This window comes from Felis catus, chromosome A3 (genome assembly GCF_018350175.1).
Source record: "Felis catus isolate Fca126 chromosome A3, F.catus_Fca126_mat1.0, whole genome shotgun sequence".
In the NCBI taxonomy this organism is placed as follows: Eukaryota; Metazoa; Chordata; class Mammalia; order Carnivora; family Felidae; genus Felis; species Felis catus.
Genome location: NC_058370.1, coordinates 10,181,035 through 10,194,866, shown reverse-complemented (window position 1 = coordinate 10,194,866; position 13,832 = coordinate 10,181,035). Strand labels below are relative to the sequence as shown.

Below are 13,832 nucleotides of genomic sequence, written 5' to 3'. Positions count from 1 at the left end.
GACTCTTGATCTCAGGGTTGTAAGTTCAAGCCCTACTCTGGGTGTAGAGATTACTTAAAAAAATAAAATCCTTAAAAAATAATGAATATACCTTGACATAGAAGTGTTGGGTTGTAGGGAACCCGCACCTTCAACTTTAGGTGTCTTACGTTCTCCAAAGGGTTGTATAATACCCTCCACCAAATAAGAGTTTATAAGGGCCCCCCTGTTCGTACTTTTTCTAGAAGATTGTATAGACTTTTAAATGCTTGGCCATGCTTCTTCTTTAAAGGGGAGAATGAAAATGAAGCTGTTCAGTTTACACAGTACCATGTGTAAACCTTTACACATTTTTATTTTTGGCCTTGTTGGACATTGACATTTAAGTTATTACCCTACACCTCGGTGCAAATGTCCTCTCCTGGGAGGCCTTTCCCGAATCTCTGTATAGGTCTGGAGTCACTCTCTGTCCTATCTCTGTTTATTTCCTTCACAGAACATTGAAATCTGAAAGCATCTTTGTTTTTTTAAGAGTTTATTTGTGGGCCCAATTGGTTGAGTGTCGACTTTGGCTCACGGTTTGTGGGTTCGAGCCCTGCGTCGGGCTCTGTACTGATAGCTCAGAGCCTGGAGCTGCTTCAGATTCTGTGTCTCCCTCTCCCTCTGCCCCTCCCCACTCGCACTCTATCTCTCTCAAACATAAATTTTAAAAAAACCATTAAAAATTAAAAAAAAAAGATTTTACTTTTAAGTAATCTCTACCCCCAAGGTGGGGCCCCTAGATCATCAAGAGTCACACGCTCTACCAACTGGGCCACCCAGGCACCCCTGAAGGCATCTTCTTGATCGTATTTCTTTATTGCTTTCTCCCCACAGGTCCATGAAAGCTCTTGTCTGTCTTGTTTACCACTGTAAACTTGGCACAAGGTAGGAATATAAGAAATAGTTATAGAAGAAATGAAAGAGTGCACGGCCTTTCTGAAAAGCTAAAGCCAGTTTCTTTATTTTTAAAATTTTTATTGAATTTTTTGTTTATTTTCGAGAGACAGAGAGCGAGTGGGGGAGGGGCAGAGGGGCAGGGGGACAGAGGATCCAAAGTGCGCCCTGCACTGAGAGCAGTGAGCCCAACGTGGGGCTTAAACTCACGAATCGTGAGATCGTGACCTGAGCTGAACTCAGACGCTCAAGCAACTGAGCCACCCACGGGTTCCTAAAGCCCATTTACACACTTATTGGATATCAGACCTATTATTATTTTTTGTAATCTTGACAGTAATGGGCTGGTGTTCCTATCGGATAATCTCTCCCCTTTATTTTGACCACATCCCCCCCCCCTTTTTTTTTTTACAGTCTTGAAGTCTTTCGGTTTTTTTTACATTTATCATGCCGTGAAGTCATAGGGAATGGGGTCCAACAGCTCAGGCTCCTTCCCATTGGTTCTCACAAAGTGTGCTTCTCTGGGTGGGGCAGGCTGGCGCTTCAGTTGAACCCAAGTACCTTTCTCCTTGGCTTCCTTCTTTTTCTGATCATCTTCCTTCACACGCTTCAGGAAGCTATCCCGGCTCTTGGAGTGCTTAATGTGCTCAACACGTACATTAGTTCTCTTAGCAAGAATCTTGCCCTTCACGTGTCTGTTTCCAACAATGCCAACAGCATGCTGGGTGACACTGTAGACTCTTCCGGTTTTGCCATGGTGACATTTGTGGGGCGTTCTTTTTGGAACAGCGCCCATTCTCTTGATGTCCACAATATCACCTTTCTTGTAGATTCGCACGTATGTTGCCAAAGGAACAACTCCATGGGTTCTAAAAGGCCCAGAGAACATATAGCGAGTACCTCTCCTCTTTCCCTTGTGTTGGTCGTTTTGGCCAATCACTGGAAGATGACGGTTCCGGCCGAAAGGCTATTTATTCATTTTTGAGAGAGAGCACAAGCGGGCAAGAAGCAGAGAGAGAGAGAGAGAGAGAGAGAGACGCACACAGAATCCAAAACGGGCTCCAGGCTCTGAGCTGTCAGCGCAGAACCCAATGCTCGGCTGGAACCCAACAACCCACAGATCATGACCTGAGCTGAAGTTGAGGCGTAACCAAGGCAGCCACCCAAGCGCTCCTGCCCTTATCCTTTTAAAATTGCAGGTTTTGGGGCGCCTGGGTGGCTCAGTCGGTTAAGCGTCCGAGTTCGGCTCAGGTCACGATCTCACGGTCCGTGGGTTCGAGCCCCGCGTTGGGCTCTGTGCTGACAGCTCAGAGCCCGGAGCCTGTTTCAGATTCTGTGTCTCCCTCTTTCCCTGACCCTCCCCTGTTCATGCTCTCTCTCTGTCTCAAAAATAAATACATGTTTAAAAAAATAAATAAATAAAATTGCAGGTTTTGTAATTCATTCAACAAGTGTTTACCGATGGCTTGTGATGTGCCATCGACTGTGCGAGGAAACTGCTCAGGGGAAGAGGAGAGAATTCCAGGTCTGCAGTTTTGCTGGAAGTGGGCTGGGATGACTGGGGCAGAACAAAACGCGAAATCTGGCTTAAAAGAAAGAAAATTTTCTTCTAGTAGGGTAGTTGTGGTGGTAAAGATCAGAGCCAACATTTGTAGGATGTCTACTGTGTGCTAGGCACTGAACTAGTTGCCTTACATGATATATACATTTTAAAGTTTATTTATTTTGAAAGAGAGGGAGGACACATGTGAGTGGGGGAGGGTCGGAGAGAGAGAATCCCAAGCAGGCTCCGAGCTGTTGGTGCACAGCCCTACGTGGGGCTCGATTTCAGGAAACAGGAGATCACGACCTGAGCTAAAATCAAGAGACGCTTAACCAACTGAGCCACCCAGGTGCTCCGAGTTATGTATTTAATGATCAGAAAAAACATATGAAATAGTTACTATCAGAGTGCAGTCACCTCTAGGTGCAATTAGCCTCCCTGAATCCTGTATATGTGTGTGGGGAGAAAAGAGGAAAAAGAAGAATTATTTGAATTATATGAGCAATCACGTGCATTATTCCAGGGCAGAGCTTTGGTGGCCCCTCCCTCCTATCCTATGATAATAGAAAGGATGTTCAAGGTTAAATTTTTATCATATTTATTTTTCTTATTACACTGGCTTTTAGAACTCTTTTGAAAACGAAGGCTTAGAGGGGCTGAATGTCTTCTATACCAAAGCTACACATCTGGAAAAGTAGATTAACCGTGATTGGGACCCAGACTCTGATTTGAATATCTCTCTTAAATTTAATATGTTACCATGTTTCATTTCCTTGACACAGGTGCACGCTATGAGCACTTTGCTGTATCATTTATTATCTTTTATATGGATCGTTTCCTCCAAAGAACACAGAGGTAAGCAAACTCTAGGAGAGGCGCTGAAGATTGCAGTGCAGTCTTTCACCGGAGGGCCTTTTAAATTCCAATAGATGGTAGACTGACTTAGATGTGTGGGATGTTCTGTTTGGAGACAGGGGAAAGAAATCTGGAAATTTATTCCAAACTCAAGATTCTGCAACTATCTCGTTGTGACACAAACTTTCTTGATCATGGAAATCACTTGCTAAAAAACAAGCACAAAAAATAAACACGCAATCAAACAAAAAATACGGTGCACATAGTAGGTACTCAGTAAATATTTGCTCAAGAAATGATCGAAATAAAAGAATTACAATTTGGAAAAACAAAATGTAGGATCTGATTTTTGCTAACAACTCCCCAAACCATGTGTGTTTCTGTCTTTATGTATGTATACACACACGTCCGCCCCTCCGGTTTTGTTTTTTTTTTAATTTGAGAGAGAGAGAGAGAGAGAGAGAGAGAGAGAGAGAGAGAGAGAGAGAGAGAGAATCCTAACCAGGCTCCACACTCAGCATGGAGCTCGACGCAGGGCTTGAACCCATGACCCTGGGATCATGACCTGAACTGAAATCAAGAGTCAGAAGCTCAACCAACTGAGCCACCCACGTGCCCCATCCCTACAATTTTTAGTGTATGTTTGTATAACCATAAGTAAAATATTTAAAGGTGTTTAACAAACTATTTAAAATAGTCCTCTTTGGGGGCACCTGGGTGGCTCAGTCAATTCAGCATCCGACTCTTGGTTTTGGCTCAGGTCATGATCTGTCAGTTTACAGGATCAAGCCCTGAGTTAACTCTACACTAACAGTGTGGAGCCTGCTTGGGATTCTCTCACTGTCTCTATCTGCCCCTCCCCTCTCTCAAAAATAAATAAACATGTTTTAAAAAAAAGAAAAGTAGTCCTCTTGGGGGAGAAACTATTTTTGCTTTTAAAGTCCTTGGATTTCAATAATTTAACAATAAAAGTCAATGGTTTTAAGAGTCTCATGCTCTACCGACTGAGCTAGCCGGGCAGTTAAAAGTCAATGGTTTTTTTTTTTTTTTTAATTTTTTTTCAACGTTTTTATTTATTTTTGGGACAGAGAGAGACAAAGCATGAACGGGGGAGGGGCAGAGAGAGAGGGAGACACAGAATCGGAAACAGGCTCCAGGCTCTGAGCCATCAGCCCAGAGCCCGACGCGGGGCTCGAACTCACGGACCGCGAGATCGTGACCCGGCTGAAGTCGGACGCTTAACCGACTGCGCCACCCAGGCGCCCCAAAAGTCAATGGTTTTAACAGTCAACTTCAACAATTTACTACTACTACTAATGGTTAATAGTGTGGTAATTTCAATGATGGAGTAAATGGGATAATTTTAATAATTTGAAAAAAGAAATGTTGGGAAAGTGATGTTCTTTTTTCTACAGCTGTGAGCCAACTAATTTTCTTTTTAAAAAAATACACTTGAGAAGTACTCATCAAATGCCTGCCTTATATACTCCCAGTGTCAGTCATTCTTGGAATACACGGAAGCCCATTTCTGCCCCGGAGACACGATCTGGCCAAAGATGTGTGCTACTCCTGGGTGAAAACGTAACTATATGCCATTGAAATCACACCTCAAGATGACAGAAAGGAAGTCTGGATTACTGCCAGGGAGGGATGGCGGGGGAAAGGCATCCAGGTGGTGGGTAGGGAGAAACCCGGGAGGGATCAGTGAGAGAGACAGGGATTTAAAAAGGCTTAGTCTAACAATCCAATAGAAAAATGAACAGAGTGTCTTTCCAAGAAAGGGAAATTCAAGTAACCCTTAGACACAGGAAGACCCCAGCCTCACCACAGCGCGAGAAGGACAAATAGAAACCACCGTGTTGGAACATATCCCGTGTCTTCAGCGGGCAGAGGAGGGACCAGGGTTGACGCGTCCCACGAGCCTGAGACTCTGGGAAGCGGGCACACCTCCCATGCAGCCAGCTGGACTGTCAACTGGCAAGGTCTCCTGGGAGGATAACTTGGCAGTGAAACCCACATTAAACAGGCACATGCCCTCCGACCAAGAAATTCCTATCCTGCGGTTATTCTCTAGTTTACTTGCACATGGTCAACATGACCTACGCATGAAGCTGGTCATTAAGGCATTCCTGGGAGAGCAAAGATTGGGGGAAGAAAAGCAAACTAAATGTCCATTACAGGGGACTGTTTCCATCAATTACAGTCGAGCCATGCAACGGGATAATTTGTAGCCACTGGAAAAAGAAGTCTAACGTATTGAATGTGCCAGGCGTTGTTCTAAGTCTTATGCGCTTAACTCATTTAATCTTCTCAACAACCCTCTAGAGTAGGAATTTTATTTTTTCTAAGTTTTTATTTAAATTTCAGTTAGTTAACACATATAACATAGGTAGGAGCGCCTGGGTGGCTCAGTGGGTTGGGTGTCCAACTTTGGCTCGGGTCATGATCTCACAGTTCGTGGGTTCGAGCCCCGCGTCGGGCTCTGTGCTGTCTGCCCAGAGCCTGGAGCCTGCTTTGGATTCTGTGTCTCCCTCTCTCTCTGACCCTCCCCTGCTCGGGCTCTGTCTCTTTCTCTCTCTCAAAGATAAATAAACATTTATTAAGAAAAAAAAAAAACCATATGTTATAGTAACCCATAACATACGTATTTTAGTACTGTCACTCCCACTCACAGATAAGGAAACTGAGGCACAGAGAAGTTTAGTAACTTGCCCAATGTAACACAGCTAAGACCTAACCAAAAAAAAAAAAATCAAGGTATAGTATAGTCTGTAGAGCATGTTCACATTTGTGCGGAAAAGAGTAAAAAACAGTATGCACATGTACGCGTGGATATCTAATCTAGTATGTTTGTCTATACTTGTATGCACATCTATGCTTTTGTTTAGAACGTCTCTGGCAGGAGACAGGAGAAATGGCTGCTTCTGGGGATGGAAACTCAGTTTCTGGGAGACAGAGTAAGGAGCCCGGTTTACTTTATACTGTATGGAATTTTGTATCTGCTGAGGTTTTGTACCACGTATTGGCAGGACCTACTGAGCAACTGCAAATCTTTAGTTAAAAAATCCTTTAGGGGCTCCTGGGCAGCTCAGTCGGTTAAGCATCTGACTCTTGATTTCTGCTCAGGTCATGATCTCCCGGTCTGTGGGACTGAACCCCTTGTGGGGTTCTCTCTCTGCCCCTCCCCTGTACGCATACTCTCTCTCTTTCCTCTCTCTCAAATATTTTAAAATTTTTAAAAATTAAAAAAAGATCTTTTTTACTTAAAACCATTTTTTAATGTTTATTTTTTACAGAGAGAGAGCGAGCGAGTGCGCACGAGCAAGTGGGGAAGGGGCAGAGAGAGAGGGAGACACAGAATCCAAAGCAGGCTCCAGGCTCTGAGCTGTCGGCACAGAGCCTGACGTCAGGCTTGAACCCACAAACCGTGAGATCGTGACCTGAGTCAAAGTCGGACGCTTAACCGACTGAGCCACCCAGACGCCCCTAAGGAGATCTTTTTTTTTTTCTTCCCTTTTTATTTTTGGTAAAAAAAAATATTTTTTTTAATGGAAGGGGAAGCAGCTGAAAGTCCTTCTTCCAGGTTCTCTCTCAAGTTGTCTGTCCAGTGTGGTAACTATTAGCAACACGTGCCATGGCAGCACTTGAAATGTGGCTGGTCTGGATCAAGATATGCCGTGCATGTAAAGCATCCATCAGATTTCAAAGAAGTATGAATAAAGAAAAGAATGTAAGGGGCGCCTGGGTGGCTCAGTCGGTTAAGCGGCCGACTTCGGCTCAGGTCATGATCTCGAGGTCCATGAGTTCGAGCCCCGCGTGGGGCTCTGTACTGACAGCTCAGAGCCTGGAGCCTGTTTCAGATTCTGTGTCTCCCTCTCTCTCTGCCCCTCCCCCGTTCATGCTCTGTCTCTCCCTGTCTCAAAAATAAATAAAACGTTAAAAAAAAAAAAAGAATGTAAAATATCGAATTAACAATTGTTTGTATTGGGGGCGCCTGGGTGGCTCAGTCGGTTAAGTGTCCGACTTCAACTCAGATCATGATCTCACGGTCTGTGGGTTCGAGCCCTTCATCGGGCTCTGTGCTGACTGCTCAGATTCTGTGTTTTTCTCTTTCTCTGCCCCTCCCCTGCTTGTGCTCTCTCTCTCAAAAGTAAATAGACATTACAAAATTCTTTAAAATAATTTTTTGTATTGGTCACATGCTAAGACGACATCTTAGCTATATTGGGTTAAATAAAATATATTACTAAAATTAACCTCACCTGTTTCTTTTTGCCTATTTAAAAGAGAGCTGCTAGAAAGTTTAAAATTACACATGTGGTTCACATTATATTTCTCCTGGACGACATGGGTCTGAAGGTCTCTTAAGGTCTACTGATAACACAAATGACGTCGTGATTTACATTTGAAAAGGGCTTGTCTAAAGACTATCTGCACAAGTCTTCTTTGCAAAACTCTGGGGAGATAGGAATTATTATTACTGTTACAGAGGAGAAAGCCAGCGCTCATCCAGAGCCTTTTATGCGTTTTTTCGAGTCATGCTTGCAATGCACACTGAGCATTCGGGAAGGACGGGGACATTTGCAGTATGAAATGCAGGGGGACCTATTCCATTTAGTTTCTTTGTATCAGCTGCAGATAAAATAACTCTGGTGAGCGGTGACGCATGATAGAAACGATGCTTAATAAATCACATGTGTCCTGTTTCGTACTAGTTCGTCACGTGGCACTTTGTCCTTTTTTCCCATCAAGGTCTTCTTTTTCTTTTTTAATGTTTATTTACTTTTGAGAGAGAGAGTGAGAGAGACAGAGAGAGACAGAGACAGAGTGTGAGTGGGGGAGGGGCAGAGAGAGAGGGGGGGAGAGAGAGAGAGAGAGAGAGAGAGAGAGAGAGAGAGAGAGAGAGAGAGAGAGACACACCCAAGCGGGCTCCATGCTGCCAGTGCAGATCCCGACTCGGGGCTTGAACCCGTGAGACCATGAGATCATGACCCGAGCCAAACCGAGAGTCGGATGTTGAACCAACTGAGCCACCCAGGCGCCCCTGATTTGTCTTTGAATGAATGAATGTAGGTTTCATATAAGGAGCCTGTGTCCCATACATTCTACCTTTCTTCAGAACATCTTGGTGAGGGGCAGCAGGAAGAGGGATGTCGAATATGGAAAAAATTCGGCCATGGAGAAGGTGATTGTCACGGCTGGAGCTGTGTGACAGTGAAATCCGAGTTGGGAATACATCCCCCAAATCAGAATATTCAGGGAGCGGATGATTTTGGCAAGGACTCAAATGGTTACAATCCCAGTTAGCTGACATTCACAATGGAGTTAGATTTTTGTGCCCATGATCAAAGTCGGCACTCAGGGTAACAGTTGCATATATGATGTCATTATTTTATATGTCACGAGAGAAGAGAAAAAAGGCTTTCAATGAAACTATGACAGACTATTGCTTACAGAGGTATCCTCATTTCAGAGTTGTTAAAATGTGGGCAAAAAGGTTTGAATTGTGGGGCGCCTGGGTGGCCCCGTTGGTTGCACATCAAATTCTTGATTTCGGCTCAGGTCATGATTTCATGGTCGTGAGATCAAGTCCCACGTGGAACTCCAGGCTGAAAGCACAGAGCCTGCTTGGGATTGTCTCTCTCCACCTCTCTCTGCCCCTCCCTTGCTCGCATGTGCACGGACGCGTGTGCGCTCTTTCAACGTACATAAACATTGAAAAGAAAGGCTTGACTTCCACTCAGTGAAATACAGGGTCACAGGTACCTCTGAAATCCTCTTAGGAAGGCCCCCCGTTGAGGGAGAACAGCTCTGAACGATTGTCTCTAAACAGCCGCTGAGACAGGTTTGGAGAACGCAGTCATTAGGGTGCATCTTTTTTTTTTTTTGTCTTTCAGTTTGCTCAAGTTTAATTTTTTTTAATGTTTGTTTATTTTTGAGAGAGAGAGAGAGAGAGAGAGAGAGAGAGAGAGTGAAAGCAGGGGAGGGGCAGAGAGAGAGAGAGACACAGGATCCGAAGCAGGCTGCAGGCTCCGAGCTGTCAGCACAGAGCCCGACGCCGGGCTCGAACCCATGAACCGTGGGATCATGACCTGAGCCGAAGTCGGCCGCTTAACTTGACGGAGCCACCCAGGCGCCCCAGTCTGCCCAAGTTTAATACACTGTGCTCTCTGCCCTGGTCAGTGGCATCTCTAGAAAGTAGCAGCACATCCCCATGGTTACTGGATACCGTTAGGGTGCATCTTTAAACACCTGGGCTGGAGGCGAGCCGCTGACGCCTGGAACGGAGACTGCTGGAAGAAACAGCACAGTCAGAGGCTCTTCCTCCAGGGTCACGTCAGGGCATCACGTGCACTGTAACTTTATTCTCTGTCTTGATTTTTCCCAGCTCCTGCGGTTGGATTTTTCCGGAAGTTAAACGTTCATGTGATGCAAGTGTTTACCCTGTGCCGGGAACTCTATTAAATACCTTCCGTGCTGATTAAATCATTTGATGCTCCCATATGCCTGCATGTGGTGGCTATCAGAACCCTCAGTTTACACGTGACAAACTGAAGCACAGAGAGGTTAAGCACAGACCAAAAGTTGCACAGTGGAGGATTCAAGAGCAGGTAGGACAGGCCAAGCACTTGATGCTCCATTTAAGGAAGATAGCATCCTGGGTGCCTGGGAGGCTCAGTCAGTTAAGCATCTGACTTTGGCTCAGTCCACGATCTCATGGTTCGTGAGCTGGAGCCCCACGCCGGGCTCTGTTGTCAGTGTAGAGCCCACTTCGGATCTTCTGTGCCCCCACCCCACCCCTCCCCCGCTCACATGTGCGCTTTCCGTCTCTCAAAAATAAATAAACATTTTAAAAAATTAAAAAAAAAAAAGGAAGGTGGTTTCTACTGGCAATGCCACGTAATCAAAGTCCAAAAGGCAAAACGTAAGAAAAAATATCCTCTGTATAGTCCTTCACAAACAGCTGGAAAATTGTGGCAAATTTTAGAAAAGGGACAATGACACTGAAGAGGTTTCCAGCTAAACAAGCCTGAATGGCCAACTTTCACCAGCCTGGGGGAAACACATTTTTCTTTCTTTATGCAATAATTCCTTGATTGAATTTCGGAAGGTCATGAATATATCAACGGTCTGCCTGCTCAATAGTTGTAAGAGAGATAACAAGATGATTTGCAAATAACACATTGAGATTCTAAGATAACAGTCCCAAGATTAACGTACACATTATATGAAAGATACCCAGGAAAGAATTTGTAGCTGGTACCTGGGTGATACGGTGATGTTTGCTGGCTCAGCAGAAATGAATGAGAGGCAATTTTAAGCTTTTGGGGGAACTCTGGGTGTCGTTTAAACCTATAGTCACTTGGGGCGCCTGGGTGGCTCAGTCGGTTGAGCGGCCGACTTTGGCTCAGGTCATGATCTCACGGTCCGTGAGTTCGAGCCCTGCGTCGGGCTCTGTGTTGACAGCTCGGAGCCTGGAGCCTGTTTCCGATTCTGTGTCTCCCTCTCTCTGCCCCTCCCCCGTTCATGCTCTGTCTCTCTCTGTCTCAAAAATAAACGTTAAAAAATTAAAGAAAAAAAAACCTATAGTCACAGTAAAAAGAATACTAAAAGCAATCTTCCTTTTGCATTCTCAAGAAAGAATCATAAAAATAGCTAAGAATTACTTATACAGCTCTCTATTTTCCCTTGCCAGATGATTATTTTTTCCTAAGCTACAACTTGAATCTCTATTTTTACTGATTGAGTGTATTCATGTTTAAAACCTAAAGAGACATGACTATGAAGAGTATATGATTTGCCAGCCACTGCTAAGTTCTTTACAAATATTAGCTCCCTCACTCCTCCCAATAACCCAGGAGACGTGGTCAGGTACAGTTTATGTCTGTTTCATGGATGGGGAGACTTAGGCTCAGAGAAGCTATGCAACTTTCCCAAAGTCACACAGCTAATAACTGATAAAGCTGGAATTTGAGCCCAAATCGATATGGCTTAGAGGATCTTTAAAAAATTTTTATTTATTTTACTTTTATTTTTTCTTGAGACAGAGAACATGAAAACGGGGGAGAGAAGCAGAGGGAAAGAGAGAGAATCTTAAGTAGGCTCCATATTTAGCGTGGAGCCCGATGTGGGGCTCGATCCCATGACCCTGGGATCATGACCTGAGCTGAAATCGGGTCGGTTGCTCAACGGACTGAGACACCCAGGCACCCTGACCTTTGTTTTTTGTTTACTTTTTAACAAGTTTTCCTGCATTGTCTGCCTGGAAGCCACACAAACCATCTCTCCATTTGCTTTGAAAACAGTAAAAAAAATTATGGAAAATTTGAAAATTAGGAAATTGGTTCCTGCTATGGACTGAACTGTGGCCACCAGTGCAGAAGTCAGTTATGTGAATGCCTCAAGCCTGATCTATAATAAGATGCCTTAAAGTTTAAATGAGCCAAGAGAGGGAGACACTATGAATATCCCTGCATCAGGATGTTTTCAACAAGTACCAATGGATGGTCTAAATTTGGCTGAAATAATAGGGCCATGTTTTACTTCACTTAACAAGAATCTGCTCGAGGACTGATTCAGGAGATCACCTGTACCATCTAGAAACCAGTCCTCTCCAGCTTTCTAGCCTATCACCTGCCCTATTGGCTTAGTCCCTGTGCAGGTGTCCTCACGATCACAGGATAGCTGCTGCTGCCCCAGCACTTCCTCCCGCTATCGGGTCAAAGGCAGGACAGGAGGCCTCTATCCTTGAGCACCCATCTTTACAGAGGAGGAAAACCTTTCTGTAAAGCCCCCTAGCAGGTTTCCCCTTTTATCTCTGCGGCCAGAACTAGGTTACATGCCCACTTCTAGAACTATCTCTGGCCGAAGGGCTCGATGGACGGGTGGAAACGTAGTGGGAGCATACTTTCCTTGAATATCCCCCTCCAGGTGCCTGAATTAAATTGCTCTATCTGCTAGTGAGGAAAGAAAGGGAAGTAGCAGGTGGGTACGCGACAACTTCAGCCACAGGAAAACCCAGGAAAACCGCTGGGCGATGGCAATTCACTTGAGAAGTCCCCAGACTCTCTGCTGCATTGTCCCATGTCTTCGTATTTCAGTCTTGACAATTACCTTCCTGCCGCCAGTGAGATAAGGTGAGGCTCTAACCTGCAAGGCAGGACCGCTCCATTACAAAAATATGCCCGGGAATGACAACACCCAATTACAGAGAGTCAAATTTGTGAGACCGGCAGGGTATATTTTAACTAGTAACTCAATTGAGGTTACCGAAGATGGAAAGAGATAAGTTTAAAGAGCCTTAAGCTTGACAAAGAAAAGGGCATGGAATCAATTTGTATGTAAATCGCTCCCGGTCAGAAGTTTCCAGAAGGTGAGAGTTGCACAGAACGCATTTTCTTCCGGGTTAAAATGCTTCCCAAGACCGTCCTGCCTGCTTAAAAGTAGCTGAACATGGGGCGCCTGGTGGCTCAGTCGGTTAAACGGCCGACTTCGGCCCAGGTCACGATCTCGCAGTCCGTGAGTTCGAGCCCTGCGTCGGGCTCTGTGCTGACAGCTCAGAGCCTGGAGCCTGTCTCAGATTCTGTGTCTCCCTCTCTCTGACCCTCCCCCATTCATGCTCTGTGTCTCTCTGTCTCAAAAATGAATAAACGTTGAAAAAAAACATTAAAAAAAATAAAAGTAGCTGAACACTGATGTCAGGAGTTTAGAGTTTGATTTTTAATTTCTTTAAATGTTTATTTATGAGAGAGAGACAGAGTGTGAGTGGGGGAGGGGGAGGGGAGAGAGAGAGAGAGAGAGAGAGAGAGAGAGAGAGAGAGAGAATCCAAAGCAGCCTCCAGGCCCTGATCTGTCAGCACAGAGCCCGATGCTTGAACTCAAGAACCTCAAGATCCTGACCTGAGCCGATCCGGCGCCCCAGTTTAGAGTTTACTTGTGGAACAAGAGAAATGCCATCTGTCTGGCTGGGCTACAGGGAACGAAGAGAAAAGCACGCGGGGCACTTTCTGTCATTACCAGTTCTCTTTCCACGATGGACCGTGGTTCCACACCGTGTACCGCCATCCGCGGGCAGAAGTGATAAAAGAGGAAGTACTTTGCACAATGCCCGGCTTGTGATAAATGACCGGCTTGTGATAAAAGAGGAAGTACTTTGCACAATGCACCGAAGTACTTTGCACAATGCCCGGCTTCTAGCAGGTGTTCCGGAACCGGAACCGGAACACCTGCTAGAAGCCGGGCATTGTGCATTGTGCAAAGTACTTCGGTGTGTGAAAGTGTCATCCCAACCTGGGTGCCACGAACGCAGCCACCCGATGACGGGGGGGGGTCCCTTCCTTGGGCCCATGTGACAGATGAGGAAATTGAAGTTTAGCATGGGTAAGGAAATCCTAGGAGTCAGAACACTTCAGCCTCAGTTCTGGCCCTACTACCAGAAAGCTATAAAACTGTAGGGGGTTGAACTGTGGTCCCCAAAAGACAGGTCCAAGTCCTAACCCCTGTGAGTGTGACCTTTTAT

At 45.1% G+C, this 13,832-nt stretch overlaps 1 protein-coding gene across 1 annotated transcript; it reads right to left on the bottom strand.

Annotated features, from left to right (window-relative positions):
• Window positions 1-1,098: 1,098 nt before the first annotated feature.
• On the bottom strand, window positions 1,099-13,378 carry LOC109498507 (60S ribosomal protein L21-like). Its single transcript, XM_045055069.1, has 2 exons — window positions 13,331-13,378; window positions 1,099-1,882 (listed from the first exon to the last, which is right to left on the bottom strand). Exons 1-2 carry the CDS (start codon window positions 13,376-13,378, stop codon window positions 1,361-1,363), a joined length of 570 nt encoding a protein of 189 aa, XP_044911004.1. The 3' UTR covers window positions 1,099-1,360.
• Window positions 13,379-13,832: the final 454 nt, after the last annotated feature.

Coding starts and splice junctions, on each gene's coding strand:
- LOC109498507 (XM_045055069.1), bottom strand. CDS start 13,378: ATGGCGGTACACGGTGTGGAACCACGGTCCATCGTGGAAAGAGAACTG. Junction 1,883..13,330: donor CCATCGTGGAAAGAGAACTG/GTAATGACAGAA, acceptor ATGAATAAATAG/CCTTTCGGCCGGAACCGTCA.